This window comes from Sphaerodactylus townsendi, linkage group LG17 (assembly GCF_021028975.2).
Source record: "Sphaerodactylus townsendi isolate TG3544 linkage group LG17, MPM_Stown_v2.3, whole genome shotgun sequence".
Lineage (NCBI taxonomy): Eukaryota > Metazoa > Chordata > Lepidosauria > Squamata > Sphaerodactylidae > Sphaerodactylus > Sphaerodactylus townsendi.
Genome location: NC_059441.1, coordinates 9,689,086 through 9,714,966, shown reverse-complemented (window position 1 = coordinate 9,714,966; position 25,881 = coordinate 9,689,086). Strand labels below are relative to the sequence as shown.

The 25,881-nt window shown below is 48.3% G+C and overlaps 2 protein-coding genes across 4 annotated transcripts in view; one reads left to right on the top strand and one right to left on the bottom strand.

Moving 5' to 3' along the window:
- ENTREP2 (endosomal transmembrane epsin interactor 2) overlaps window positions 1-7,596 on the top strand; it is an 82,953-nt gene extending 75,357 nt beyond the window's left edge. Inside the window, exons 6-9 of the mRNA XM_048519713.1 lie at window positions 1,047-1,122; window positions 2,430-3,020; window positions 4,796-5,118; window positions 6,945-7,596. Coding sequence (XP_048375670.1) covers window positions 1,047-1,122; window positions 2,430-3,020; window positions 4,796-5,118; window positions 6,945-7,130 — 1,176 coding nt within the window. The 3' untranslated portion in view covers window positions 7,131-7,596. The remainder of the gene's footprint in view (window positions 1-1,046; window positions 1,123-2,429; window positions 3,021-4,795; window positions 5,119-6,944) is intronic.
- Window positions 7,597-11,139: 3,543 nt separating this feature from the next.
- Window positions 11,140-25,881, bottom strand: part of APBA2 (amyloid beta precursor protein binding family A member 2) — a 107,831-nt gene continuing 93,089 nt past the window's right edge. For all 3 annotated transcript variants that reach the window (XM_048481763.1, XM_048481765.1, XM_048481764.1), the window contains 6 exons: window positions 22,502-22,687; window positions 21,479-21,658; window positions 18,788-19,000; window positions 15,980-16,099; window positions 13,669-13,809; window positions 11,140-12,207 (listed from right to left, as the gene is read on the bottom strand). In XM_048481763.1, coding sequence (XP_048337720.1) covers window positions 12,136-12,207; window positions 13,669-13,809; window positions 15,980-16,099; window positions 18,788-19,000; window positions 21,479-21,658; window positions 22,502-22,687 — 912 coding nt within the window. In that variant the 3' untranslated portion in view covers window positions 11,140-12,135. The remainder of the gene's footprint in view (window positions 12,208-13,668; window positions 13,810-15,979; window positions 16,100-18,787; window positions 19,001-21,478; window positions 21,659-22,501; window positions 22,688-25,881) is intronic.

Sequence of the window (25,881 nt, the reverse complement as noted above, 5' to 3'; positions counted from 1 at the left end):
TCCAGTTTAGGATTCATTTATATCAGAGCTCGCCACTATTTAAAGCGGTACAGTCCAGCTTAGGATTCATTTATATCAGAGCTCGCCACTATTTAAAGCGGTACAGTCCAGCTTAGGATTCATTTATATCAGACCTCGGCACTCGTTAAAGCGGTACAGTCCAGTTTAGGGTTCATTTATATCAGAGCTCGCCACTATTTAAAGCGGTATAGTCCAGCTTAGGATTCATTTATATCAGAGCTCGCCACTATTTAAAGTGGTACAGTCCAGCTTAGGATTCATTTATATCAGAGCTCGCCACTATTTAAAGCGGTACAGTCCAGTTTAGGATTCATTTATATCAGAGCTCGCCACTATTTAAAGTGGTACAATCCAGCTTAGGATTCATTTATATCAGAGCTCGCCACTATTTAAAGTGGTACAGTCCAGCTTAGGATTCATTTATATCAGAGCTCGCCACTATTTAAAGTGGTACAGTCCAGTTTAGAATTCATTTATATCAGAGCTCGCCACTATTTAAAGTGGTACAGTCCAGCTTAGGCTTCATTTATATCAGAGCTCGCGACTATTTAAAGTGGTACAGTCCAACTCAGGATTCATTTATATCAGAGACCTCCACTATTTAAAGTGGTACAGTCCAGCTTAGGATTCACTTATATCAGAGACCTCCACTATTTAAAGTGGTACAGTCCAACTCAGGATTCATTTATATCTGAGACCTTCACTATTTAAAGTGGTACAGTCCAACTCAGGATTCATTTATATCTGAGACCTTCACTATTTAAAGTGGTACAGTCCAACTCAGGATTCATTTATATCAGAGACCTCCACTATTTAAAGTGGTACAGTCCAGCTTAGGATTCATTTATATCAGAGATCTCCAATAAGGTACCCAGGGGTGCCATAACACCCACCAACAACTTTTCGGGCACCCACCAAGTGTTATTGGGAAATAGTAAGAGTTTGCTCCTGTTTGCATCCTGTGGGTGCACCCTTGGCGACAAAGGAAGTATGACCAACTGGCATGTATATTTTTTGACTCCCAGGTCACAAACGTGGACCAGCAAGTTGCAGAGTCTGGCCTGGGCGAGAGGAATACCCCAGCAAACCTTGGCACCCAAGGTAGTCACAACCCTGTGTACTTACTGATAGTAGGCAAATGGGATCATGCTCGGTGGATTGCTATGCATTTGACCAGCTATTGCATGGATGAAGCGAATTGCATCTGACGCTGCATCCAAGAACACAGCGTGGTGTGGTGGTTAAGAGCAGGTGCACTCTAATCTGGAGAACCGGGTTTGATTCCCCGCTCTGCCACTTGAGCTGTGGAGGCTTATCTGGGGAATTCAGATTAGCCTGTGCACTCCCACACACGCCAGCTGGGTGACCTTGGGCTAGTCACAGCTTCTCGGAGCTCTCTCAGCCCCACCTACCTCACAGGGTGTTTGTGGTGAGGGGGGAAGGGCAAGGAGATTGTCAGCCCCTTTGAGTCTCCTACAGGAGAGAAAGGGGGAATATAAATCCAAACTCTTATTCTTATTCTTCTTGGTTAGTATTTGGATAGGAGGCCACCAAGGAAGTCCAGGATTGCTACGCAGAGAAGGCAATGGCAAACCTGAGTGGTAAACCACCTCAGTTGGTCTCTTACCTTGAAAGCCACATGGGGTCACCGTAAATTGGCTGCAACTTGACAGTACTTTCTGCCACTATTTCTAATGGGCACGCCCGTTCTTAACTTACCTTGGTTGCGGTGTGGGGGCCAGTTGGTGGATGTGCCACTGGTAATATATTGCTAGCAGTGGAAGTTACCTGTGGTTCTTGTCCACATTGTTGTTGTTATTAATTATTAATTAAACTCGTTAATTAAACTTCTATACCGCCCCTCCTCTTTCCGGTTCAGGGTGAATCTTCCTTGAGTATGCTGGGGAACATGATGCGGCTGGCCCCAGCCTGGTGGAACACCCTCCAGCTGTCCGGGCCCTGCGGGATCTCGGTGAGTTCCGCAGGGCCTGTAGGACCGTGCTGTTCCACCGGGCCTTTGGAGTGTCTAGCCATTGATTGGTTCCCTGTACTGTTTACATCAGGGTAACCCTCATATTGAGGGGCCCACTGCTCTCCCTTTTTGGGGAAGGTTTTAAAGGTGGGCTTTTCTGGACGCCTCTTGTTTAACTTATTTAACTTTTAATTATTTAATTATCTGATTGCATGAACCGCTGTTTAGATGGAATTTTAGTGTATTTTAGTGATTATTAACATTGTATGAATTGTATGAATTTTTATGCTGTACACTGCCCAGAGCCCTTCGGGGATGGGGCGGTATAGAAACCTAAGAAATAAATAAATGAACAAACAAAACAAACATTAAAATCGACAGGAATAATGCTCAAAGATGGCAATGCAATCGTTTCTAAGCATACCTTGTTTTCCAGCATCCGTGGACAGCATGTCCCAGGTGGTCTCCGAAGCCGAGGACGTGCCGGATCACAGCTTCTCCTCAGAGAATCTTTCTTCGCGGGAGGTCCAGGAGTCTGTGCTTTCCGGGGACTTATCTTCCTACTGCGTGACCCGCAAGGGAGCCACACACCGGAGCTGCTCCAGTTTGGACCACAGCTTCTGGTGTGGATTGCACAGGACTAATTTACAGGGTTCGCCGGACAAGGACGTCGGCGTCCGTGGCCGAACCTCTCCGGACAGGCCTCGCGGGCAGGGACACGAGAACTGCCCCCGTAGCCGCTCCACGGACTGCTCCTCGGAGAATTTCGGCACCTCCGAGAGAGACCGCCGCGGCTCGGCTCAGGAGTGCAAAGCCAGCCCTCCGCTCAAGCCGAGGAAAATGTGCTGCGGCGTCTTCAGCCAGCCGGCAGCGTCACAGACTTATCGCCCCCGCTGTTCAGTGCCTGCACACACTTTGCCCCACGGCTGCCCAGACAGAACGGCCCAACAGGGCAGCAGGAAAGGGAGGGTTTCAAACATCGTCCGCTCTACTAGTGACCCTCTGTCGTGTTCATCGACCTTAGAAGGTACGCAGCGTGTGTGTGGGGGGGGAGTTGCGCAGATGTACAGATGTTCCAGCCTTTGTGCAAATCAAGAAGAAGAGGAGTTTGGATTTATATCCCCCCCCCCTGTAAGAAGACTCAAAGAGGCTTACAATCTCCTTTCCCTTCTCCCCACAACAAACACCCTGTGAGGTGGGTGGGGCTGAGAGAGCTCTGAGAGAACTGTGACTAGCCCAAGGTCACCCAGCTGGCATGTGTTGGAGTGCACAAGCTAATCTGGTTCCCCAGATAAACCCCCACATCTCAAGTGGCAGAGCAGGGAATCAAACCCGGTTCTCCAGATTAGAGTGCACCTGCTCTTAACCACTACGCCTCGCTGGCTCTCAACAGTATCTTAGACTAGTGGTCTGAGATCTTTCCCATGAAGAGTTGTTTAGTCTTCTGCCACAAGTTGATAAAGTTCAGTTGGTTCAGCTCAGGGCTGCTTAGGGTTGGGGTTTGATGTCTATGGGGTGGGCAAAATCCCCCTCCCCATATCCAACTATCAGCCAGCTTACTTGGCAGAACTGAGCTGTCCCTCCATAGTCCTGCGGATTCATCCACAGATTTCCAAACACGTATCCTGTTGACATGCTGTCTTGAGAGCCAATGTGGTGTAGTGGTTAAGAGCAGGTGCCACTTTAAACACCATTAAGGGGCCCTGAACAATTTGTGCTTGTGCAACAAAAGCAACAGCAGGAACGGAATCAAACTACCATATATACTCGTGTATAAGTCGACCCACATATAAGTCGAGGCACCTAATTTTACCACAAAAAGCTGGGAAAACGTATTGACTCGCGTATAAGTCGAGGGTGGGAAATGCAGCAGCTGCTGGTAAATTTCAAAAATTAAAATAGATACCAATAAAATTACATCAATTGAGGCATCAGTAGATTAAATGTTTTTGAATATTTATTTCAAAGAAAAACAGTAAACTGGCTCTGTTAAGTGGAAAAGAGGGTCAACAAGAACAATATGGTATCAACAATAACTTTAAAAGTACAAAAACCTTAGCTCAATCAGAAACCAAGCTAAAACACAATAGTTAAAATCCTTCAAAACTGGATTCCTCATCATCATCCAAATGTAACTCAACTTAGATTTTAAGAGGGATATTATCAGAAATGGAAAATCTACTATTAGCTTCCATTGTAAACAATGGGGGATGGGGCACCCTTTTGGGGATCAATAACTTTGGATCCCCTGACCCAAACTTCACCAAACCTGGCTGGTATCATAAAGAGACTCTCCTGATGAGACCAGCCAGGTTTGGTGAAGTTTGGTTCAGAGAGTCCAAAGTTATGGACCCTCAAAAGGGTAGCCCCATCTACTAATAGCTCCCATTGAAAACAATGGGGAATGGGGGCACCTCCTTTGGGGGTCCATAACTTTGGACCCCCTGAACCAAACCTTACCAAACTTGGCTGGTATCACCAGGAGTGTCTTCTGAGGGTATCCTGAAAATTTGGTGTCCCTAGCATAAAAAACCACGCCCCCTGCTGGCCGGCAAAGTAAAAACACACAAAAATTTTAATGACCCGCATATAAGTCGAGGGGAGCTTTTTCAGCATTGAAAATGTGCTGAAAAATTCGACTTATACATGAGTATATACGGTATGTGCCAAAAAAAGGTCCATTCACCTCTTATTAAATGATTGGCCTAGAGTCTGTTTTACTTTGCTCCTGTTCAACTTTGCGATGGTTGTTAAAGCTGCATTTCTCGCCTTTCCCTTCCTGCCCTCCCCCTTCATTTCTAGTTTCTAGTCCTCACGTGGCTGCCTCTGCTTGCCAGGACCCTGCAAACCGTTTCCTGCCCGCCGGGAAGTCCAAGGACCCGAGGAAATCCAACCTTTCCCAAAAGCCAAAGGCCTTAGAGACCCTCTGCAAAGAGCGGCCGCACTCCTTAGTCGACCTGCAGACCTACAAAGACACTAAGGTGCTGGTGGCCAAATTTTTGGAACATTCGAACTGTCACCTCCCACCAGAGGTGCGCCATGTGGTCAACAGCATCCGGTCGGTCATCAAGTCTGACGAACGACACATGGAAGAAGCCATCTTTAGCGCAAACATCATCGACCAGGTAAGTGCCATTGATTTCTGGCGAGCTGTTGGAACGAGTCTCGCGAGACACACAAAAAAGTAACCAGCGCTCCCAGTCCGTGTGAAACCCAAATCCAAGACCTTGGGCTCGCCAGGGATAGGCAGTTTCCTGTGTTGGTAAAACCAACGAGAGGGATCTCTCGTTTATTTTTCATTTGGTTGTTCTCCGGTGCCACAAGGGCGGTGTAAAACTGCTACTGTCATATAAGTTTCCAGAGGATGAGAACTACAAGTAAAACCTGTGTGTGTGAACTGGTTGCATTGCCAGCCTGAATGGGGGTCCAGATTCCAATTCAGGGGTTAAACGAGTCACATAAAGAAGAAGAGGAGTTTGGATTTATATCCCCCCTTTCTCTCCTGCAGGATACTCAAAGGGCCTTACAATCTCCTTGCCCTTCCCCCCTCACAACAAACACCCTGTGAGGTAGGTGGGGCTGAGAGAGCTCTGAGAGAACTGTGACTAGCCCAAGGTCACCCAGTTGGCGTCTGTGGGAGTGCACAGGCTAATCTGAATTCCCCAGATAAGGCTCCACAGCTCAGGCGGCAGAGCTGGGAATCAAACCCGGTTCCTCCAGATTAGATACACGAGCTCTTAACCTCCTGCGCCACTGCTGCTCTTCGGTGGATTCTGCATGGGCCAAAAACAGCGGTGTGAAAACGGTGTGAAAATGGTGTAAACCCTTTTACACTGTTTTAAACCATTTTACACCATTTTCACACCACTGTTTTTGGTCCATGCAGAATCCGCCTTTGTTCAGTCCACACAATGCAAATTACTGCCTCAGTTTGCCTTGGGTCTGTGCAGGGACTTCGATCCCCTTTTTAAGTCGCCTTGAAGGCGGTCTATAAATGTTTCTGTAAATCCTGCAACCTCCACATGACAGGAGATTTTTCTCCCGTAAAATGTTGCACCACAGGGAGGAGATCGTTCCACAGTTTTGGAGCCACCACTGAAAACGCCCTATCTTGGGTCTCCACCTTTTTTTACCACTGATGGTGGTGATACCACCAGAAGGGCTTCATCTGTTGATGTTAGGGTATATGGACCTTATAGGGCAATATGGGCCTTATAGATTTATTGAGATCACTGTGGAGTTAATGCGTCTTCAATGCAGTGTCCAACAATACCTGATGCCTTCCCCAAAAATTTTTTAAAGAAAGTGGCAGGACTAGATTTTGATTCGCTTTGCAGATTTTTTAAAAAAAGTTACCACCACTGTTTGCCTGAAGATGAACTCTGTAGAAGCCATTTTATGTGTAGGCTCCGCCACCTGCAGCCGCCATTTTGCGCTGGGCTTCCATATAGTATCAGAATGCTAAAGGCATGCGTAGACTCAAATAGGTTGGGGACTCTCTGGTGTAGCTGGGCTGTGAATACTCTGGAAGGCAATTCTTTTATTGAGGTTTTATGTTGATTGTGTATTTATGCCCGAAGGTTGCTAAAATACAGTTAATAATATGACTTTGTACAAACAATTTTTAATTATTTTTAAAAATAATCGTAGTATAAATGTTCAGTCTCAAATAGAAATGTTAAATCATTAATTTACGCGTACTATTTTAGCGTAAATTAAATAGGATTTTTAAATGTTCGTATAAAGTAATAACGCGACTTTATAGCCCACCCTATTATGTTGCATTGCTGATGTACAAAGTTTGGTTTTATTGTTAGGACTGTTGCTGATCTTTGTAATAAAGTCTGACTGACTGACTACTCTGGGGGGGGGCTCTCCGTCTTCCTCATGTTGAACGCCGATTTCCCATACCTGCTTCTTCTCCTCACTCTCTCCCACCTGTTATCCGCAGGTGATTACGAGCTCCCAACAGGATGTGGATACCTCACGCAAGCGGCCGCAGGAAGACCTTCACCTCCAGAGTTGTGGGGCGCTGAGCTCCCCCGTTGCCTTCCTCCGTCGAGCCCACATCCGACACAGTTTAGAGCGGGGCAGGCCACACAGTTTAATCGGCGTTTGCCGAGAAACTATCCTTTGACAGTGACCCTGCGCCCCCACCCCAGCCCACTAAGGAATACAAACTCTAGCAAAGGCATCGGACTCGCGGATAATTGCCGAGAAACCGATTACTCCCAAACAGGCAAGTTTGACGTCCGAACACATTTTCCTTAATGCGATTCAGTTTCGGATCTTCCTTTTCAGAGGCTGAACGCATTCCTCGTTTCATGAATGCAACATCAACTAATGCGCCCTCCCCTTTATTGGCCAAGAAGAGCAGTTTATTATTTAAACCTGGTGAGAAATATATTTGGTCCCCCCAACCGAAGAGATTGCTTCTGAAAGGTCTTGGATGGATGCCGTTTTGGAGAGTAGGTCAACACGTTGCCAAGAGACGCCGAACTTTTGGTACAACTTCACGGTTGTATTTGATTTGCTGTACCTCAAAAAAAGTGTTTTCACTGATGACGAACAGTGTTTTCGTAATAATAAATTTTTAAAAACGGTTTCTGGATGTCGTGTTTTCCAGAATTGATTTTGGGGGAATTCACCTGTAAAGTATGTTATTCTGTTTGCAGCGCTCCTGTTTGCACCTGTAAAGTTTGTTATTCTGTTTGCAGCGCTCCTGAACGATGCTGACCTCAACACACTTAAGCCTGCGTAATTCATGCAGGCTTAAGTGTGTTGAGGTCAGCATCGTTCACGGCAATTTGTATAATTTTATATGACATGTACAGTGTGAGTTTTGAAAAGCCGCCGAGACGGTAACAGCAAATCAGTTACAGTAAGAAATACCAACACCAATAGGGCCCGAATGCGAACGGAAGAAAAGAATATACTGCGCTGGGTGCCGAAACACCAGCCAAAGGCGATCAAGATCCATTTCATGTAGGAACAAGTCCAGATATTAAGGGCTGAGTTTTTACCCTGTATCACATATGAAAAACAGCTTCTGAGAAAGACCTGCAGGTAGGTTCACACTGGGGTTTTTTTTGGGGGGGGGGGGATTAATGCAGCTGTTCCCTCTGAAATAAACTTAGGAGTTGTTGTTTTTCCTTTGGAAGCGTTTACAAAGGACCACGAAGATGATTCGAAAGGGTATCTGTGTTGCTCTGCAGTCGAAGAACTAGCCTGGAGTTCCATAACGTCTCAGAGACCAACAGGATTTTTGCAGGGAATCAGCTTCTGAGAGAGTCAATGCGCCCTTGGTGTTTGCAATCCGGCGGTAGGCTTTTTCTCAGCGCCGCTGGTGTGAGGCTACACTGCCCTCCCGTGGAAAGAGAGTAGGGTTGCAATTTGCCAATTCCTCATAGAATCATAGAGTTGGAAGAGACCACAAAGGGCCATCAAGTCCAACCCCCTGCCATGCAGGAACACACAATCAGAGCACTCCCGACATATGTTCATCCAGCCTCTGTTTAAAAACCTCCAAAGAAGGAGACTCCACCACACTCCGAGGCAGTGAATCTCCTTTGGATTGACTAGCTTCGAGTCCAGTGGCACCTTAGAAGTCTTTTGGGAGCATGAGCTTTTATTTATTTATTTAATGTATATATTCAATTTAATAAACCGCTCTACCCCTGAAGGGTCAATGTTCCCTTCATCAGATACAAAGCTTTAATTCTTGAACGCTTCTACCCCAAAAATGTTGTTGGGTCTCCGAGGGACAACGAGACTCAATTCTCGTTGTTCCGCTGCAGGCCAACCATCAGAAACTGACTTCAGGTTGGCGGCCGATCTGATCTGAGAAGCTGGATACCGAAAGGGGAGGTGAAGTTGTCGTTGTGTGGTGGCGTGCTGCGGTCAGGCTACTTTAGCACAAGAGAGAACTAGCATATGTAGTGGTTAAAGAAGAAGAGTAGAAGAAGAGTTGGATTTATGTCCCCCCTTTCTCTCCTGCAAGGAGACTCAAAGGGGCTGACAATCTCCTTTCCTCCCCCCCCCCCCGATGAAGGATATAGGTGGCCCTCCTGTGGCCACCTGAGAGGAGGAGGAGGAGGAAGAAGAAGAAGAAGAAGAAGAGGGAGGAGTAGTTTGGATTTATATCCCCCCTTTCTCTCCTGTAAGGAGACTCAAAGGGGCTGACAATCTCCTTTCCTCTGATGAAGGAAGGATATAGGGGGCCCTCCTGTGGCCACCTACCAGGAGGAAAGGAAGGAGGAGGAAGAAGAAGAAAGAGAAGAAAGAAGAGGGAGGAGTAGTTTGGTTATATCCCCCTTTTTCTCTCCTGCAAGGGAGACTCAAAGGGCTGATAGTCTCACCAGATGAAGGATATAGGGTGACCTCCTGTGGCCACCCTGAGAAGGAGGAGGAGGAAGAAGAAGAAGAAGAAAGAAAGAGGGAGTAGTTTGGATTTATATCCCCCTTTCTCTCCTGTAAGGGAGACTCAAAGGGCTGACAATCTCCGCTTCCTCCCGATGAAGGATATAGGTGAAAGCCCTCTGTGGCCACCTGAGAGGAAGGAGGAGGAGGAAGAAGAAAGAAAGAAAAGAAGAAAGAAAGAGGGAGGAGTAGTTTGAGTTTATATCCCCCTTTCTCTCCTGCAAAGGAGACTCAAAGGGGCTGACAATCTCCCTTTCTCAGATGAAGGATATAGGTGGCCTCCTGTGGCCACCTGAGGAGAAGGAGGAGGGAGGAAGAAGAAGAAAAGAAGAAGAAAGGGAGGAGTAGTTTGGTTTATATCCCCCTTTCTCTCCTGTAAGAGGAGACTCAAAGGGGCTGACAAATCTTCCTTTCCTCCCCAGATGAAGGATATAGGTGGCCTCCTGTGGCCACCACCTGAGAGGAAGGAGGAGGAGGGAAGAAGAAGAAGAAGAAAAGAAGAAGAGGAGGTAGTTTGGATTTATATCCCCCCTTTCTCTCCTGCAAGGAGACTCAAAGGGGCTGACAATCTCCTTTCCTCCCCCCCCCCCCGACGAAGGATATAGGGGGCCCTCCTGTGTCCACCTGCGAGGAAAAGGAAGGAAGAGGAAGAAGAAGAAAGAAGAGAAGAAGAGGAGAGTAGTTTGGTTTATATCCCCCTTTCTCTCCTGTAGAGAGGAGACTCAAAAGAGACTGACAATCTCCTTTCCTCCCCCCCCCCCGATGAAGGATATAGGTGGCCCTCCTGTGGCCACCTGAGAGGAGGAGGAGGAGGAAGAAGAAGAAGAAGAAGAAGAGGGAGGAGTAGTTTGGATTTATATCCCCCCTTTCTCTCCTGTAAGGAGACTCAAAGGGGCTGACAATCTCCTTTCCTCCCCGATGGGATATAGGTGGCCCTCCTGCTTGGCCACCTGAGGAAGGAAAGGAAGGAGGAAGAAGAAGAAGAAGAAGAAGAAGAGGGAGGAGTAGTTTGGATTTATATCCCCCCTTTCTCTCCTGTAAGGAGACTCAAAGGGGCTGACAATCTCCTTTCCTCCCCCCCCCCCGATGAAGGATATAGGTGGCCCTCCTGTGGCCACCTGAGAGGAGGAGGAAGAGGAAGAAGAAGAAGAAGAAGAAGAGGGAGGAGTAGTTTGGATTTATATCCCCCCTTTCTCTCCTGTAAGGAGACTCAAAGGGGCTGACAATCTCCTTTCCCCCCCCCCCCCCCCGATGAAGGATATAGGTGGCCCTCCTGTGGCCACCTGAGAGGAGGAGGAGGAGGAAGAAGAAGAAGAAGAAGAAGAGGGAGGAGTAGTTTGGATTTATATCCCCCCCTTTCTCTCCTGCAAGGAGACTCAAAGGGGCTTATAATCTCCTTTCCTTCCCCCTCCACAACAAACACCCTGTGAGATGGGTGGGGCTGAGAGAGCTCCGATAAACTGTGACTAGCCCAAGGTCACCCAGCTGGCATGTGCTGGAGCGTACAAGCTAATCTGGTTAGATAAGCCCCCACAGCTCAAGTGGCAAAGCAGGGAATCAAACCCGGTTCTCCAGATTATAGTGCACCTGCTCGTAACCACTACGCCACGCTGGCAGTATATAAAGCAGTTGGAACTCCAGTGACGCAGTTGGAACTCACACAGCACACACACAGAGAGAGAGAGAGATGCTCACGGCTGCCACAAAAGAAACCACGGAAGGCAGGGTTGCTTTATTACTCCACATTTATTGGTGGTTCAGCATTGAATTCCTCCTAGAGTGACTGGCAATGTCATGGCTTATAGAGCTATGGAATTAATGTTCCCCTAAGGATTTTTGTTAGTGCTCAGCAAGGTCTTCCATCACGTCGGGGTAGCTTTCTTCATTTTTTTTGAGGTCGAGGTCTCACAGAGGGAACATCAGACAGCAAAACGCCAACAGGTACCGCAGCCTCTCTTTTCATCTTGCTACGAGCGCAGCGTCCCTTTCATCAGCGGGACGATTTCGACAGTGGCCACCAAACGCCGTCTGCGGAAACACCTCAACCTCTGACCTGCGGACCGCCCGTAGTGAACGGAGGTGTTGTGGACTCGTAGCAAGGAGACCAAAAGTCATCTAGAGATTTAACACGCCGCCTCTCAGCAGGGCATTCAGTAGTCAGAATGTGGCACGTCGTCGCAAAGTTTCTTTTTTGCCCGTTTGTACCCAATTTCCCTTTTTTTTCCACAGTACAGTCACATCTCATATAAACACGTTACACTGGTCAAGAAAGGATACCACTTACAACAGGACCTTCCCCCCCTTTCTACGAAGATCAAACCGTCACCCCCCGCCCGTTTGGAATTGCATACATTCAATGTCACCCCCCCTCCCCGCCCCCAACCCCGAGGAAAGCCGGCATTCGCTTCCTCTCGCTGGGACAGATAACTAGTTCTACAATCCGTGGGAGAATGGATCTCGGTCGCGTATCGGACCCTGGAGACGTTCATGGGGCGTTGCGTCCTATGTCTGGAAGCGTCAATGACGAAGGGCGGTTGGTGGCGGCAAAATGCCTTTGACATAGTGGCTTATCGTCTGTGGGAATGGCTTCACCGTTTGGCAACAGAACTGTAATAAACCAGAGAAACGTACGGGAGTACGCTGCCAGAGCGCGAAGGAGCCGATTCGAACCCGCTTCCTCCAAAAGGCGCCTTCAGTTCTGCGCGCGAGAGGTCAGCCTTGCATCAGATATAGAGCGGGGTCTCTTGGCCCGTGAGCAGCCGGAACATGGCGGCAGGCATTGTTTTCATGTGAATCTAGGAATAAAAAAAGAAGACGAAGGGTTTGGATTTATATCCAAACAGCAGCAGTGGCGTAGGAGGTTAAGAGCTCGTGTATCTAATCTGGAGGAGCCGGGTTTGATTCCCCGCTCTGCCGCCTGAACTGTGGAGGCTTATCTGGGGGATTCAGATTAGCCTGTACACTCCCACACACGCCAGCTGGGTGACCTTGGGCTAGTCACAACTTCTCGGAGCTCTCTCAGCCCCACCTACCTCCCAGGGTGTTTGTTGTGAGGGGGAAAGGGCAAGGAGATTGTCAGCCCCTTTGAGTCTCCTGCAGGAGAGAAAGGGGGGATATAAATCCAAACTCTTCTTCTTCTTCTTCTCTCCTGTAAGGAGACTCAAAGGGGCTTCACAATCTCTTTTCCCTTCCACCCACCCACAACAAACACCTTGTGAGGTGGGTGGGGCTGGGAGAGCTCCGAAGAACAGTGACTAGCCCAAGGTCACCCAGCTGGCATGTGTTGGAGTTCACAAGCTAGTCTGGTTCACCAGATAAGCCTCTGCCACTCAGGTGGAGGAGTTGGGAATCAAATGAAACCTCTTGGTCTGATGCATCTGAATGACTCGGGTCCCTTCCGCACATGCAGAATAATGCACTTTCAATCCATTTTCAATGCACTTTGCAGCTGGATTTTGCTGTGCGGAATAGCAAAACCCATTTGCAAACAATTGTAGAAGTGGATTGAAAGTGCATTATTCTGCATGTGCGGAAGGGGCCTTAGTGTGCAACAAGACAACTGCACTCACCTTTTGTATGATATCTGAACTAAGCCGTTTCCTGCAAACAGGTACACTTAGAGGCCTGGGACATTTGTCAAAACAACCAGAAAATATGCTGAGCTAAGGGTAGGACAGCCAAGGCCGGAAGGCCCTAGTGGGCCACCCCAAAAGCTAATTTTAATTTACCTTTAACATAAGGTGATCAGATTTTTACTATTGAAAAGCGGGGCGCGCACACACCCGCATGAGCACACTGCCTTTTGCGGCGGCGCTCCCCTGTCAGGAAACAGGGAAGCGCCCCAGAAGGCACTGCGGCAGCGCGGGAGGCGTTCCCTCCTGCGCTGCCGCAGTGCCTTCTGGGGCACTTCCCTGTGTGCGTGCGTGCGCGCGGCCACAAGAGCACATTGCCTAATCAGGACAATGTCAAAGCCCGGCGGGACGCGGGACACATCGTGCAAAAGCGTGAGTGTCCCGCGAAAATCGGGACGGCTGGTCACCTTACTTTAACAACAAACTCCAGTCAAAACACTCCAAAACAGAGTAAGGAGTTTCCAGGGATCTGTTTCTACAAGAGGCCAACAGCGAACTGGATTAATTGTTGATTTTTCTACAGCGTGACTTTTCCCCTCCACTGAATAAAAACAAAAGATAACCACCGAGATCTTGCAGCTCTTTCCTCGTCTGAACAACAGAAAGGCTGGGTCAGAAACTCACCTCTCCCACCGAGTTGGACAAAGCCTGGACAATCTTCTCGTGAGCGGTGGCCACGACGCTTTGACCGTTGATCTCGATAATGCGGTGGCCGACGCGGACCCCCCCTCGCTCCGCAATGCCGCCACGCATGAGGCTGCAAATCTGTCGAGAGAGAGAATCGCAGACAATCACACGTCGTCTCGTCCAGCAGAAACAAAAGGACGGGTGTGTGGTTTTTTCCAGCCTAGAAATGGTGTGGCTATCACTGCACACACAGTTAGAATTGCAGCTTTTATTTATTTGTTTAAATTTGTATGCCGCTCTCCCACACGGGCTCAGAGAGGCTCACAGCAAACCAAACATCATAATTACATAAATACATACACGAGCCTAAAGTTATACTAAAATGCACATTAACTAAGCAATGAACAACTAACAGGCAACGGGTAAACTATATCTCCTGCTCCTAACTGTTCGAAGAGTTTGGAATGAAATACAAACAGGTGGCCGGCCAGAAAGAGGAAGGGTTAGCCTCAATCGAACGCCTGGTGGGAAAGTGTGGTTTTCCCAGCTGGCATGTGTTGGCGTGCACAAGCTAACCTGGTTCACCAGATAAGCCTCCACAGCTCAAGGGGCAGAGCGGGGAATCAAACCCGGTTCTCCAGATTAGAGTGCACCTGCTCTTAGCCGCTACACCACGCTTGCCTGACCAATGCAGCGTACAGCGGGACTATGATATATTGCAATTTGGATGTCATAAGAACATAAGAAAGAGCCTTGCTGGATCAGACCAGAGTCCATCTAGTCCAGCACTCTTGCTACTCACAGTGGCCCATCAGGTGCCTTTGGGAGCTCACCTGCAAGATGTGAAAGCAATGGCCTTCTGCTGCTGCTGCTCCCAAGCACCTGGTCTGCTAAGGCATTTGCAATCTTGAGATCAAGGAGGATCAAGATTGGGAGCCAGAGATTGACTTCTCCTCCATAAATCTGTCCGAGCCCCTTTTAAAGCTATCCAGGTGAGTGGCCCTCACCACCTCCTGTGGCAGCATATTCCAAACACCAATCACACGTTCATGCCTCTGTTGATGCACCCCAAAATCACATTCGCCTTTTTTTTCAAATTTAGTTTGGGGAGGGGTCTATTGTTCTGAACTTGTGCATGAACTCCAGAGCTTTTTCCAGATTGCAAAAATGTCTCGTGGCCACACGGTGGCGCCAAATGACAGCCAGCCAACACGTTCCGGAAATAAAGAGCCCTAGCGTTGAACGGCACCCCGATCAAAAAGGGAGCCCAGGGTCAAAAGACTAGCCAATTAAAAGGGATCTCCAAGGATAATTCACACGGGGAAAGGGAGGGAAAGGGGGAATAGAGAGAAACGGGAAAGGGAAAGAATGGGTAGAAGAGAGAAAAGTAGGGAGAGGGAGAGAAAGGAGGAAGAGTTTGAATGAGAAAAGGGAGAGGGGAAGAGAGAAATGAGAAAGGGGAAGAGAGAAAATGGGGGGGGAGGAGAAGAAGAGGAGGAGGAGGAGGAGTTTGGATTTATATCCCCCCCTTTCTCTCCTGCAGGAGACTCAAAGGGGCTTACAATCTCCTTGCCCTTCCCCCCTCACAACAAACACCCTGTGAGGTGGGTGGGGCTGAGAGAGCTCCGAGAAGCTGTGACTAGCCCAAGGTCACCCAGCTGGCGTGTGTGGGAGTGCCCAGGCTAATCTGAATTCCCCAGATCAGCCTCCACAGCTCAGGCGGCAGAGCTGGGAATCAAACCCGGTTCCTCCAGATTAGATACACGAGCTCTTCACCTCCTACACCACTGCTGCTCCTAGAGAGAAAGGGGCACACATTACTGGTCTGTTTTGTGTTTAGCTGGTGCGTTTACGTTGGTGTTGGCTGATTTTGGACGATAACAAATGAAATAATGAACGAGTATGGATTTCTCCGGGGTATTCAAGAGGCTCTGCAGCTCCTGACATAGATTTCTTCTGGACCTACTTTACAACGACCCAGACTCATGTCATATGTCAATAAATCATCTCACCGGCCTGGCATCAGAAGCTCCCAAGGACCGTACCCATAATGAGTTAACTGAGCATACAACCTCCACTGGAAAGCACTGGGTGGAAGCTGGGAAAAATCATATCGGGGGTGTTCTATCTGCAAAGGCCGCATCCACACAAGGTAATGTTGTGGTCGCTGATAATATGCAACGGGTCCAACAGATCAGGAAAAAGACTCTGTTGAGCCCCCATTCTGTTTTGTGCTGCGAGGGGGGGGGGAGCGTTTGGTCCTGTCGCATCTCAACACTTTAAAAAGAAGAAAACAACAAAACCTTACAATTCCATTCTGTACGCTGAAGCCCAGCTGGTATTTCAAATCGGGTCGCTTGATCAGGACGGTCGTGACCGGCGGGCAACTGACGATGTTCAGCTTCACTTGCGTCTGGTTCTTGAGACCCTGCGACACATTTGAGATTTTAGCACGTCCTTGCAAATATTCCTGGTGTCAGCAAGTCCGGCGGACGCGGAACAGTTTGTAGCCACGTCTGCTAATATTCACAATAATTCCTGAACTGGCTCACATTCAAAAACCCTATCCGCGTAAGCGATGTCAGGGTGCAAGCGACGAATCTTGCATCCGTTTGATTGTCCACAACATATGGCCAATTATTTACATTGGATCACCAACCCTAAACTAAGAAGAGCTTTAACGCTGGCCAGATTTAATCTAATGCCTTCTATGCTGCTTTATGGCAGATATCAACAAAGTGATAAACAGAGGAGGCTATGTCCATGCAATATGGGTCAGGTGGAGACACTCGATCACACCCTTTTTCATTGTGTAAGGTTTGCAAAAATCAGAATGTCGCAATCTGCACTTATCCCATTTCTGTATAACAATCTAACCGATGCTCTTAAGATACCTATGCTTTTGAACAACATGGATCCCACAGTGTGCGAGAACGTAGCAAAATTTCTGCTGAAAATAACAGACGTAAGTCTAGATGGATACTAATCAATGTTTATGTATTATGATCACATGTAGCCAGCAGTAATTCTTTTAGCTTCTGTCAGTATCCGATGACGTTCAAGTGAGTCAACTTAGTTGAAGGAATGTTCTATATGGTTACAGAAGGACCATGGATATACTTTAGCGCCAGTGTCTATAACTGTGAGCAATAATGGGCAAATTTTGTATGCTTATTTTGTATGCTTATTTTATGCCAATAAAGGCTTGTTGTTGTTGTTGATTGTCCACAACAGCCCTGTGGTGGTGGACCACGTACGGTTTTCCGAGGCAAGGGATGGTTTGGATTGCCTGTCTCTGCATAGCAGCGCTGGACTTCCTCGGTGGTCTGCCATTCAATTATTCGCCCTGCAGAGCTTCCAAACTCTGACTCTATCAGGAGGACTGACCCACAACCCCGGACAGAGATGGATCTTAACTAGAGCAATGTTTAATGTTTTTCCACCAGCCGTCACCCTTGGCTGCTTCATGTCAACTCCGCTGACAAATCTGGGGTTACAACCGCATCTAACTTGGCTTTCTTCTTGAAGAAGTTGCAAAGTTTCTTTTACAGGTACAGTGGAACCTCGGTTTTCGTTGGTAATCCGTCCGAAAAGAATCGATGGAAACCGAAACCGATGAAAACCGAGGCAAACTTTTCCATAGGAATCAATGTCAATCCAATTAATCCGTTCTAGTCACTCCCCAAAAAACATACCAACAACACATTTTTGGGTGAATAAACATAGTGTTCAATGCTGAAAACAGTAACAAACAATAACACTAGGACCAGCTTCAGAGCCAGTGGACCAATGTCGCACCAGAAAGCTGTCCAAAGAGGTCTGTTTCTGACGCCTCTTTAAGATTTGTCTGAAATGGGGCAAGACGTTGTCATTAAACAAGTTGCAGACACGGCCTGCAACAGCTTTGTCCGGGTGATTTTTCTCCACAAACCCCTGCCCCTTTCTGCAAATCGATGAAAACTGAGGCAAATCGATGAAAACCGAGACACAATTTTTCACTGAAAAAAATCGATGAAAACCGAAACCGATGAAAACCGAAGACAACGAAAACCGAGGTTCCACTGTATCTGCACATTCTTCAATAGAGATACAACCATGGGCCTTTTAACACATATTTATATTTTTAACGTCGTAAATATATGCTCTTGTCCGTTTTTTCATATCATAACATTTTATAGAATATTTGACTTCTATTTGCTTTTGATATTTGTTTAACTTTTGTCAATCTGTTGCCACCCCTGATGAATGGTTTCTGGTCAGATCATAAACAGCTTCTTAATTTATGCCTGATAAAGGTTATCGTATTGTAAATTGTGTTGACTGACCCATAACCAGCGGTCAAGCGTTGCAAAAACCCGCTAATTCTTTCAGAATCTTTATTCGCTGTCTGCCAGACATATAACAGCGGCAAGATCCAAATTATAATGGTATTTCTTTTCCCTTGAGGAGGCATTTTCTAAGACATAAGAACATAAGAACAAGCCAGCCAAATCAGACCAGAGTCCATCTAGTCCAGCTCTCTGCTACTCACAGTGGCCCACCAGGTGCCATTGGGAGCTCACATGCAGGAGGTGAAAGCAATGGCCTTCTGCGGCTGTTGCTCCCGAGCACCTGGACTGTTAAGGCATTTGCAATCTCAGATCAAAGAGGATCAAGAGTGGTAGCCATAAATCGACTTATCCTCCATAAATCTGTCCAGGCCCCTTTTAAAGCTATCCAGGTGAGTGGCCATCACCCCCTCCCGTGGCAGCATATTCCAAACACCAATCACACCCGTTGTGTGAAGAAGTGTTTCCTTTTATTAGTTCTAATTCTTCCCCCCCCCCCACCCCCAGCATTTTCAATGGATGCCCCCTGGTTCTAGTATTGTGAGAAAGAGAGAACAATTTCCCTCTGTCAACATTTTCTACCCCATGCATAATTTTATAGACTTCAATCCTATCCCCCCTCAGACGTCTCCTCTCCAAACTAAAGAGTCCCAAACGCTGCAGCCTCTCCTCCTAAGGAAGGTGCTCCAGTCCCTCAATCATCCTCGTTGCCCTTCTCTGCACTTTTTCTATCTCTTCGATATCCTCATTCAAGTTCTCCCAACTGGCGGAGGACAGTAAGCGGGTACCTTGATGATTCCTTGACACGTAGCCAAAGGAAGTCCAACCAGGCTGGTCCCATTGATGGACATAATCTGGTCTCCAATACTGAGTTTCCCTGAGCGAGCTGCCGGGCCCCCGTTCATCATGTTGGCCAGGATGACGGTGGGTAAAATGGACCCCCAGCCGGACTCCACGATGACCACACCGAGGATCTCGCCCTTCTGTTTCGCGAGTTGCAGCTGCAACGTGAAAACAAAGAAATAAGACTGCCTGCAGTTCAGCAAACATACAAAGAGTGTGTGGCGTTTGGTCTCTCCAAATGGTCCACTGGACGCTAACGTTTCTCTTGGGGTTGTCTCGGGGCACTTTCCCAGTAAAGAAGGTTTCAAATGTTGGTTTGCAGTAGAACTGCTAGATCAGTGGTGGGATCCAAAAATTTTAGTAACAGGTTCCCATGGTGGTGGGATTCAAACTGTGGCGTAGCGCCAATGGGGCTGGGCGGGGCATGACGAGGCGTGGCCGGGCATTCCGGGGCGGGGCTGTGGCAAGGACGCAGCCGCTGTGCCGGTCCTTGGGCGGGAAACGAATGCACGCAGGCACAGGCTGCCATGCACGCCGGTGCACCTCCTGCTAGACTGCTTCCAGTTCTGCGCGCTACTGCTGAGAGGAGGGGCGTAACTAAGGCAAAAATCACGTGGCAAAATCACCAATTAGTAACCCCCTCTCGGCACACACAAATAATTAGTAACCTATTCTCGGGAACCTGTGAGAACCTGCTGGATCCCACCTCTGAGCTAGATCCAAGCCCAGGAGCACCTTATAGACCAGGAAGATTTTCAAGTTGGAAGCTTTTGAGAGTCAAAACTCCCTTTTCCCCACAGAGTTCTCCACCCACACTATCTACCAGCTCTCCAATGTTGAAGAAGAAGAGGAGGAGGAGGAGGAGTTTGGATTTATATCCCCCCTTTCTCTCCTGCAAGGAGACTCAAAGGGGCTGACAATCTCCTTTCCCTTCCTCTCCCCTCACAACAAACACTGTGAGGTAGGTGGGGCTGAGAGAACTCCGAAGAACTGTGACTAGCCCAAGGTCACCCAGCTGGCATGTATTGCACAAGCTAATCTGGTTCACCAGATAAGCCTCCACAGCCTAAGGGGCAGAGCGGGGAATCAAACCCGGTTCTCCAGATTAGAGTGCACCTGCTCTTAACCGCTACACCACGCTGGCTCTCTATACAGAAGCTTTTGAGAGTCAGGCAAAGGGAACTCCAAGACTCGAAAATCTGTACCTCGGAAATCTTATTGATCTCTGAGGAAAATGACCCCGATCTCCACAGGACGCTTCAGCCTGTTCCTTTCCTTTTGCCGTTTTCGTGGCGGGGTAATTCCGAATTGCCTCTCCGCTTGTCGTTTGCCTGCCTATAACGCTCACAGCTTTGACGAACAACATCCGCAGCTGCATTCAAAGTACATTTTGGGTGTGTTCCCCCCCCCCCTCCTTTCGCTGCGACTCGGCACGTTGCCATTTATGTATGCTTCCCACTGTTGATCCAAAATCCAATTTCCACTTGGCTTGTTGATTTTCAAGCTTTTCTCCCTTTCACCTTGGCGCCGTTTCACCTCTAAACGGGGAGCTCATGGTCTGCGTGGCGGCTGCCAAGATAAAAATCGCTCGTCTCCTGGCTACGCTTATGACATTTCCTTCTCATTTAGAGAGCTTTCGCCTCCGATGCGACTTTCCCGATTATTAAATACCTGGTGTTCCCAACAGCCTGCTGCTAAAACTTTCAAATCCCTCCCTCCAGCAGCAACAATCTAGTTTTCCACTTAAGAACATAAGAACATAAGAAAGAGCCTGCTGGATCAGAGCAGAGTCCATCTAGTCCAGCATTCTGCTACTCGCAGTGGCCTTTGGGAGCTCACCTGCAGGAGGTGAAAGCAATGGCCTTCTGCTGCTGCTGCTGCTGCTCCTGAGCACCTGGTCTGCTAAGGCCTTTGCAACCTCAGATCAAGGAGGATCAAGATTGGTAGCCACAGATCGACTTCATAAATCTGTCCAAGCCCCTTTTAAAGCTACCCAGGTGAGTGGCCATCCCCACCTCCTGTGGCAGCATATTCCAAACACCAACCACACGTTGCGTGAAGAAGTGTTTCCTTTGATTAGTCCTAATTCTTCCCCCCAGCATTTTCAATGGATGCCCCCTTGGTTCTAGTATGGTGAGAAAGAGAGAAACATTTCTCTCTGTCGACATTTTCTACCCTGCTGGCTTGGGCTGGTGGATCCAAAGATATAGCTGACCGCACCCTCGACTATTTGCACAGTTTCCATTCCACACTAAAGACTCTCCCCACTCCGCTGGCTTACCCTGTATGTGGGTTGCAGGAACGTCTAGCCTTTCAAAGAGATGCAGCTATGAGGACCAGAAAAATGCTTCTTTTTTTTTTTTTTTAAAAGCTCTGCTTTCCATATTCAAAAGAAATTACCCTGCCTCCTAAAATGGTACACTTTTGCCTTGATTACGGTGCATGAATTAAGGATTTTTAAAAAGCTCCCTAGGTTTTAATTCCGTACTACATCTGATTAAAAGAGTCGCAAATGAGTTCTCAAAATGCCGCAGGGAGTCCCAGCGTGGTCCCCGCCGTCAGCCGTCAGGGGAAAAGGGATGTGCATTTGTCACAAGCATCACAGTAACAACAAGAGCTCAATAGGGAAAAGGAACCTCTTTGCAGTTCTCCGAGTTGGAGAAATGGATCAGGTCGTCGTTATACATCTCCTGGGTGTTGATGATGTCGCTGTATTCCTTCTGGCTCAGGTCCTCCGGGTTGATCCCGTTGGCTCGGAGGAACTCCTGGTAGGCCACGCTGAAGGCCTGGCCGATGGACTGGGCGATCAGCTGAGCCTGCAGAAGTAGAAGAAGAAGAGGAGGAGGAGGAAGAGGAGGAAGAGGAAGAAGAAGATGAGGAGAGGGAGGAGGAAGGAGGAGAAGAAGAAGAGTTGGATTTATATCTCCCCTTTCTGTCCTGTAAGGAGACTCAAAAGGGCTTACAGTGGCGTAGGAGGTTAAGAGCTCATGTATCTAATCTGGAGGAACCGGGCTTGATTCCCAGCTCTGCCACTTGGGCTGTGGAGGCTTATCTGGGGAGTTCAGGTTAGCCTGTGCACTCCCACACACGCCAGCTGGGTGACCTTGGGCTAGTCACATCTTCTCAGAGCTCTCTCAGCCCCACCCACCTCACAGGGTGTTTGTTGTGAGGGGGGAAGGGCAAGGAGATTGTAAGCCCCTTTGAGTCTCCTGCAGGAGAGAAAGGGAGGATATAAATCCAAACTCTTCTTCTTCTTCTTACAATCTCCTTTCCCTTCCATCTTTCCCCCAACGACAAACACCCTGTGAGGTGGGTGGGGCTGAGAGAGCTCCAAAGAACTTTGACTAGCCCAAGGTCACCCGGTTGACATGTCTTGGAGTGAACAAGCTAATCTGGTTCACCAGATAAGCCTTCACAGCTCCACAGTGGCAGAGCGGGGAATCAAACCCAGTTCCTCCAGATTAGAGTGTACCTGCTGTTAACCACCACACCATGCTAGCTGGCTAACAGATGTATTGTGGGTCTTTTGTATCACATGGGCACAGAGTGGTGGGTGTGAATCCCAATCAAGGAGAGTTTCTTACAGTTTCCCCTTCAAAAGGAAAACTAAGGAAGGACGACCGTCATGCAGACCCTTCCTCCCAAAGCAATTTGCTTACGTCCTCCGATTCGAAGACGTGGCATATCATCTTGTATTGCTTCTTCCCTTCTTGGGCTCCCGGGGTGGTCTCGATGCAGTCCTGAGAAGCCGAGCGGGGCATTCGCCGCCTCGCCATCAACACGACGATGTTGCCGATGTCGGCGATGTAGGAGATGGTGCGCAGCGCGTGGTCCATCATGGTCTCCTGGAATGGCGGGGGGAAAGACGAGCTATCAAGCCAAATCCACCAACCTTCAAGTGTCCTTCCATCTTCCCGCCAAGAAAGATTTTCCTTAAATTGTAGCCCTCTGATGCAAAATAAATAAATCACTACTTTGGAGTAGGTTTGACATCCCAACGACCTCTCAATTATTTATTAAGTCCATTTTGATCCTTCCTTTCTTCCATGACGGTCCGAGTGAGAGACAGGCGGCATTCTTTTTTTCATTTTATTCTCACAACAACCTTGCCAAGTAGGTTAACACGGAAGCAAATGACCGGCCCAAGGGCACCTCGTGGACTTTGTGAGATTTGAGCTGGGGTCTCATGAGGCCTAGCCTTCTGATGATACAACACTCATAAGAACATAAGAACTAGCCTGCTGGATCAGACCAGAGTCCATCTAGTCCAGCACTCTGCTACTCGCAGTGGCCCACCAGGTGCCTTTGGGAGCTCACCTGCAGGAGGTGAAAGCAATGGCCTTCTGCTGCTGCTGCTGCTCCCGAGCACCTGGTCTGCTAAGGCATTTGCAATCAGAGATCAAGGAGGATCAAGATTGGTAGCCATAGATCGACTTCTCCTCCATAAATCTGTCCAAGCCCTTTTTAAAGCTGTCCAGGTTAGTGGCCATCACCACCTCCTGTGGCAGCATATTCCAAACACCAATCACACGTTGCGTGAAGAAGTGTTTCCTTTGATTAGTCCTAATTCTTTCCCCCAGCATTTTCAATGGATGCCCCCTGGTTCTAGTATTGTGGGAAAGAGCGAAAAATGTCTCTGTGTCAACATTTTCTACCCCATGCATCATTTTATAGACTTCAATCCTATCCCCCCTCAGACGTCTCCTCTCCAAACTAAAGAGTCCCAAACGCTGCAGCCTCTCCTCATAAGGAAGGTGCTCCAATCCTTCAATCATCCTCGTTGCCCTTCTCTGCACTTTTTCTATCTCTTCGATACCCTTTTTGAGATGTGGCGACCAGAACTGAACACAGGACTCCAAGTGCGGTCGCACCTCGTGTAGGAAAGTCATAATAGATGCAAAGTCAAAAGTGCTAGAAGTATCAAAACATGTGTAGGAAAAGCCAGCAAGAAGCGCAATCCCCCGCCGCTCACGGAGGGAAGCAAGTTCATGTGTTTACTGCCCTCTCTGCCCTCTTCAATCCTGCAAGAAACCAGCCCTCGTCCCCCTCTGCAAACTGAGTTTTATCTTTTGCGCCCGGCAGAAAAACGTCACTATGAAATGTGTTGGCTCCAATGGCCCCGCGATGCCTGTTCCCTCCTGCTATTTATTAAGCACCAATAATGCGCCCCAGGCTCTCTGCAGCAATGAAAAACCAACGAAGCTGCAAAGCGCTACAGCCGTTTGCAAGGCGGCTTTAAGATGCAGCTAACTCCTCACCTCTGAATCATTCTTCTTCTCAATCTAGTGCATTTTTATTCTGCCCACAAAGCTGAAAGAAGCGTGCGTGGCGCCTTCGCCCCTCATTTAATGCTCACAAACACACTGTGAGGCAAAGAAGGCAGGCCAAGAGTAGCTAGCCAAAGTCGCCCGTGGAGAGTCACAGCACGGTGGAGATTCAAACCTGGGTCTTTGGACCTAATTTTCTAACCACCAAAGCACATTGGCTCTTTAAAAACAAGCCGCTCCTATCCCATAGACCGGAGTCCCCATCCATTTTGAGCCTGGAATTTTGACGCAGAGGGGTGAGCTCCACCACAAAATGGCCGCCGCAAGAGGCGAAGCCAGCAACAAAATGGCTGCCACAAAAGGTGAAACCAGCAACAAAATGGCTGCCACGTGAGGTGAAGCCAGCAACAAAATGGCTGCCACGTGAGGTGAGGCCAACAACAAAATGGCTGCCATATGAGGTGAAGCCAATAACAAAATGGCTGCCACATGAGGTGAAGCCAATAACAAAATGGCTGCCACATGAGGTGAAGCCAATAATAAAATGGCTGCCACATGAGGTGAAGCCAATAACAAAATGGCTGCCACGTGAGGTGAAGCCAACAACAAAATGGCTGCCACATGAGGTGAAGCCAATAACAAAATGGCTGCCGCAGGGGCACTGCCTAAGGAAGCTGAAGGGCAGAAGTGATAATTTAAAAAATATATATAAGGAGAAAAGAATGAGGGAGAATAAAAACCAGTGCTGTGATGGCAACCGCTGCTAAAACATTAATCTGAACAGCCAACCAAATTTCTGGCAGCTGATCAGAAGCCTGTCCAGGTAACAGCCCCACCTGAGCCCACCCCATTTTGGTAGGTGCCAAGAAAGGTGTCAGCGGGCACCCAACACCCAACAAAAGGTGCTGGGAAATCAACTCGCATCACCCCCCTTTAGAATTTATTTATTTTTCCTCCCAAATTGGCCACACTAGAAATGGAGGTCAAAAGACCCTTCGTCTGCTTGCCAGCCACACATAATAAATCCTCCACTGGGGAATTATGAAAAAGGACGCCATTCAGTTTCCACCCCCACCACCCCATTGGTGCAGAGAAGAGACGTCTCCGTCCACGCCTCTCCCCATCTTCGAACGAGGTAATTGATGGTCAATAAAGAAACGAGGGCCTGCCCATCCCATAATCTGACCTCCCCAAAAAGCCGCCTGCGGCAATAGCAGATCCAATTCATTAAGTGGGCATTTGGGCACATAGAAAGGCTGAAGGAACTGAGCATCTGTTTAGCTTTGTGTTTACAAATTAAAATTAATTGAAAAGTTATGTCCAGTTATTAGTAGTTTGATCCCTCTCAGATGTTACGGGGCACGTCTGGGTAAATGAACGACTGTTCCCCAAATCCTGAGGGATGTGGAAATCGAGAAATCGCAGAAGCCGGTGCAGTCCGGCAGTTAGCCAGATGTGGAGACCTGCTGCCTCGTCGACTCTGGCCTCCCTCAGCCCCGCCCACGTTGTCATCCATGCTCTGTGGGGGGTGGAGCTCCCCAACTCACGAAGGGCAGGGTTCTGCGACCCATGGGGTTGGGTACACCTGGAGGAGGTTTTGTCCCCGGGCGCCATTCCCCCCATACACCTTTGTGATGGTTGCCATGCGGTTACATCACTCAAGAGCAGGGGTCTGCAACCTGCGGCTCTCCAGATGTTCATGGACTACAGTTCCCATCAGCCCCTGCAGGGAATTGAAGTCTATGAACATCTGGAGATCCGAAGGTTGCAGA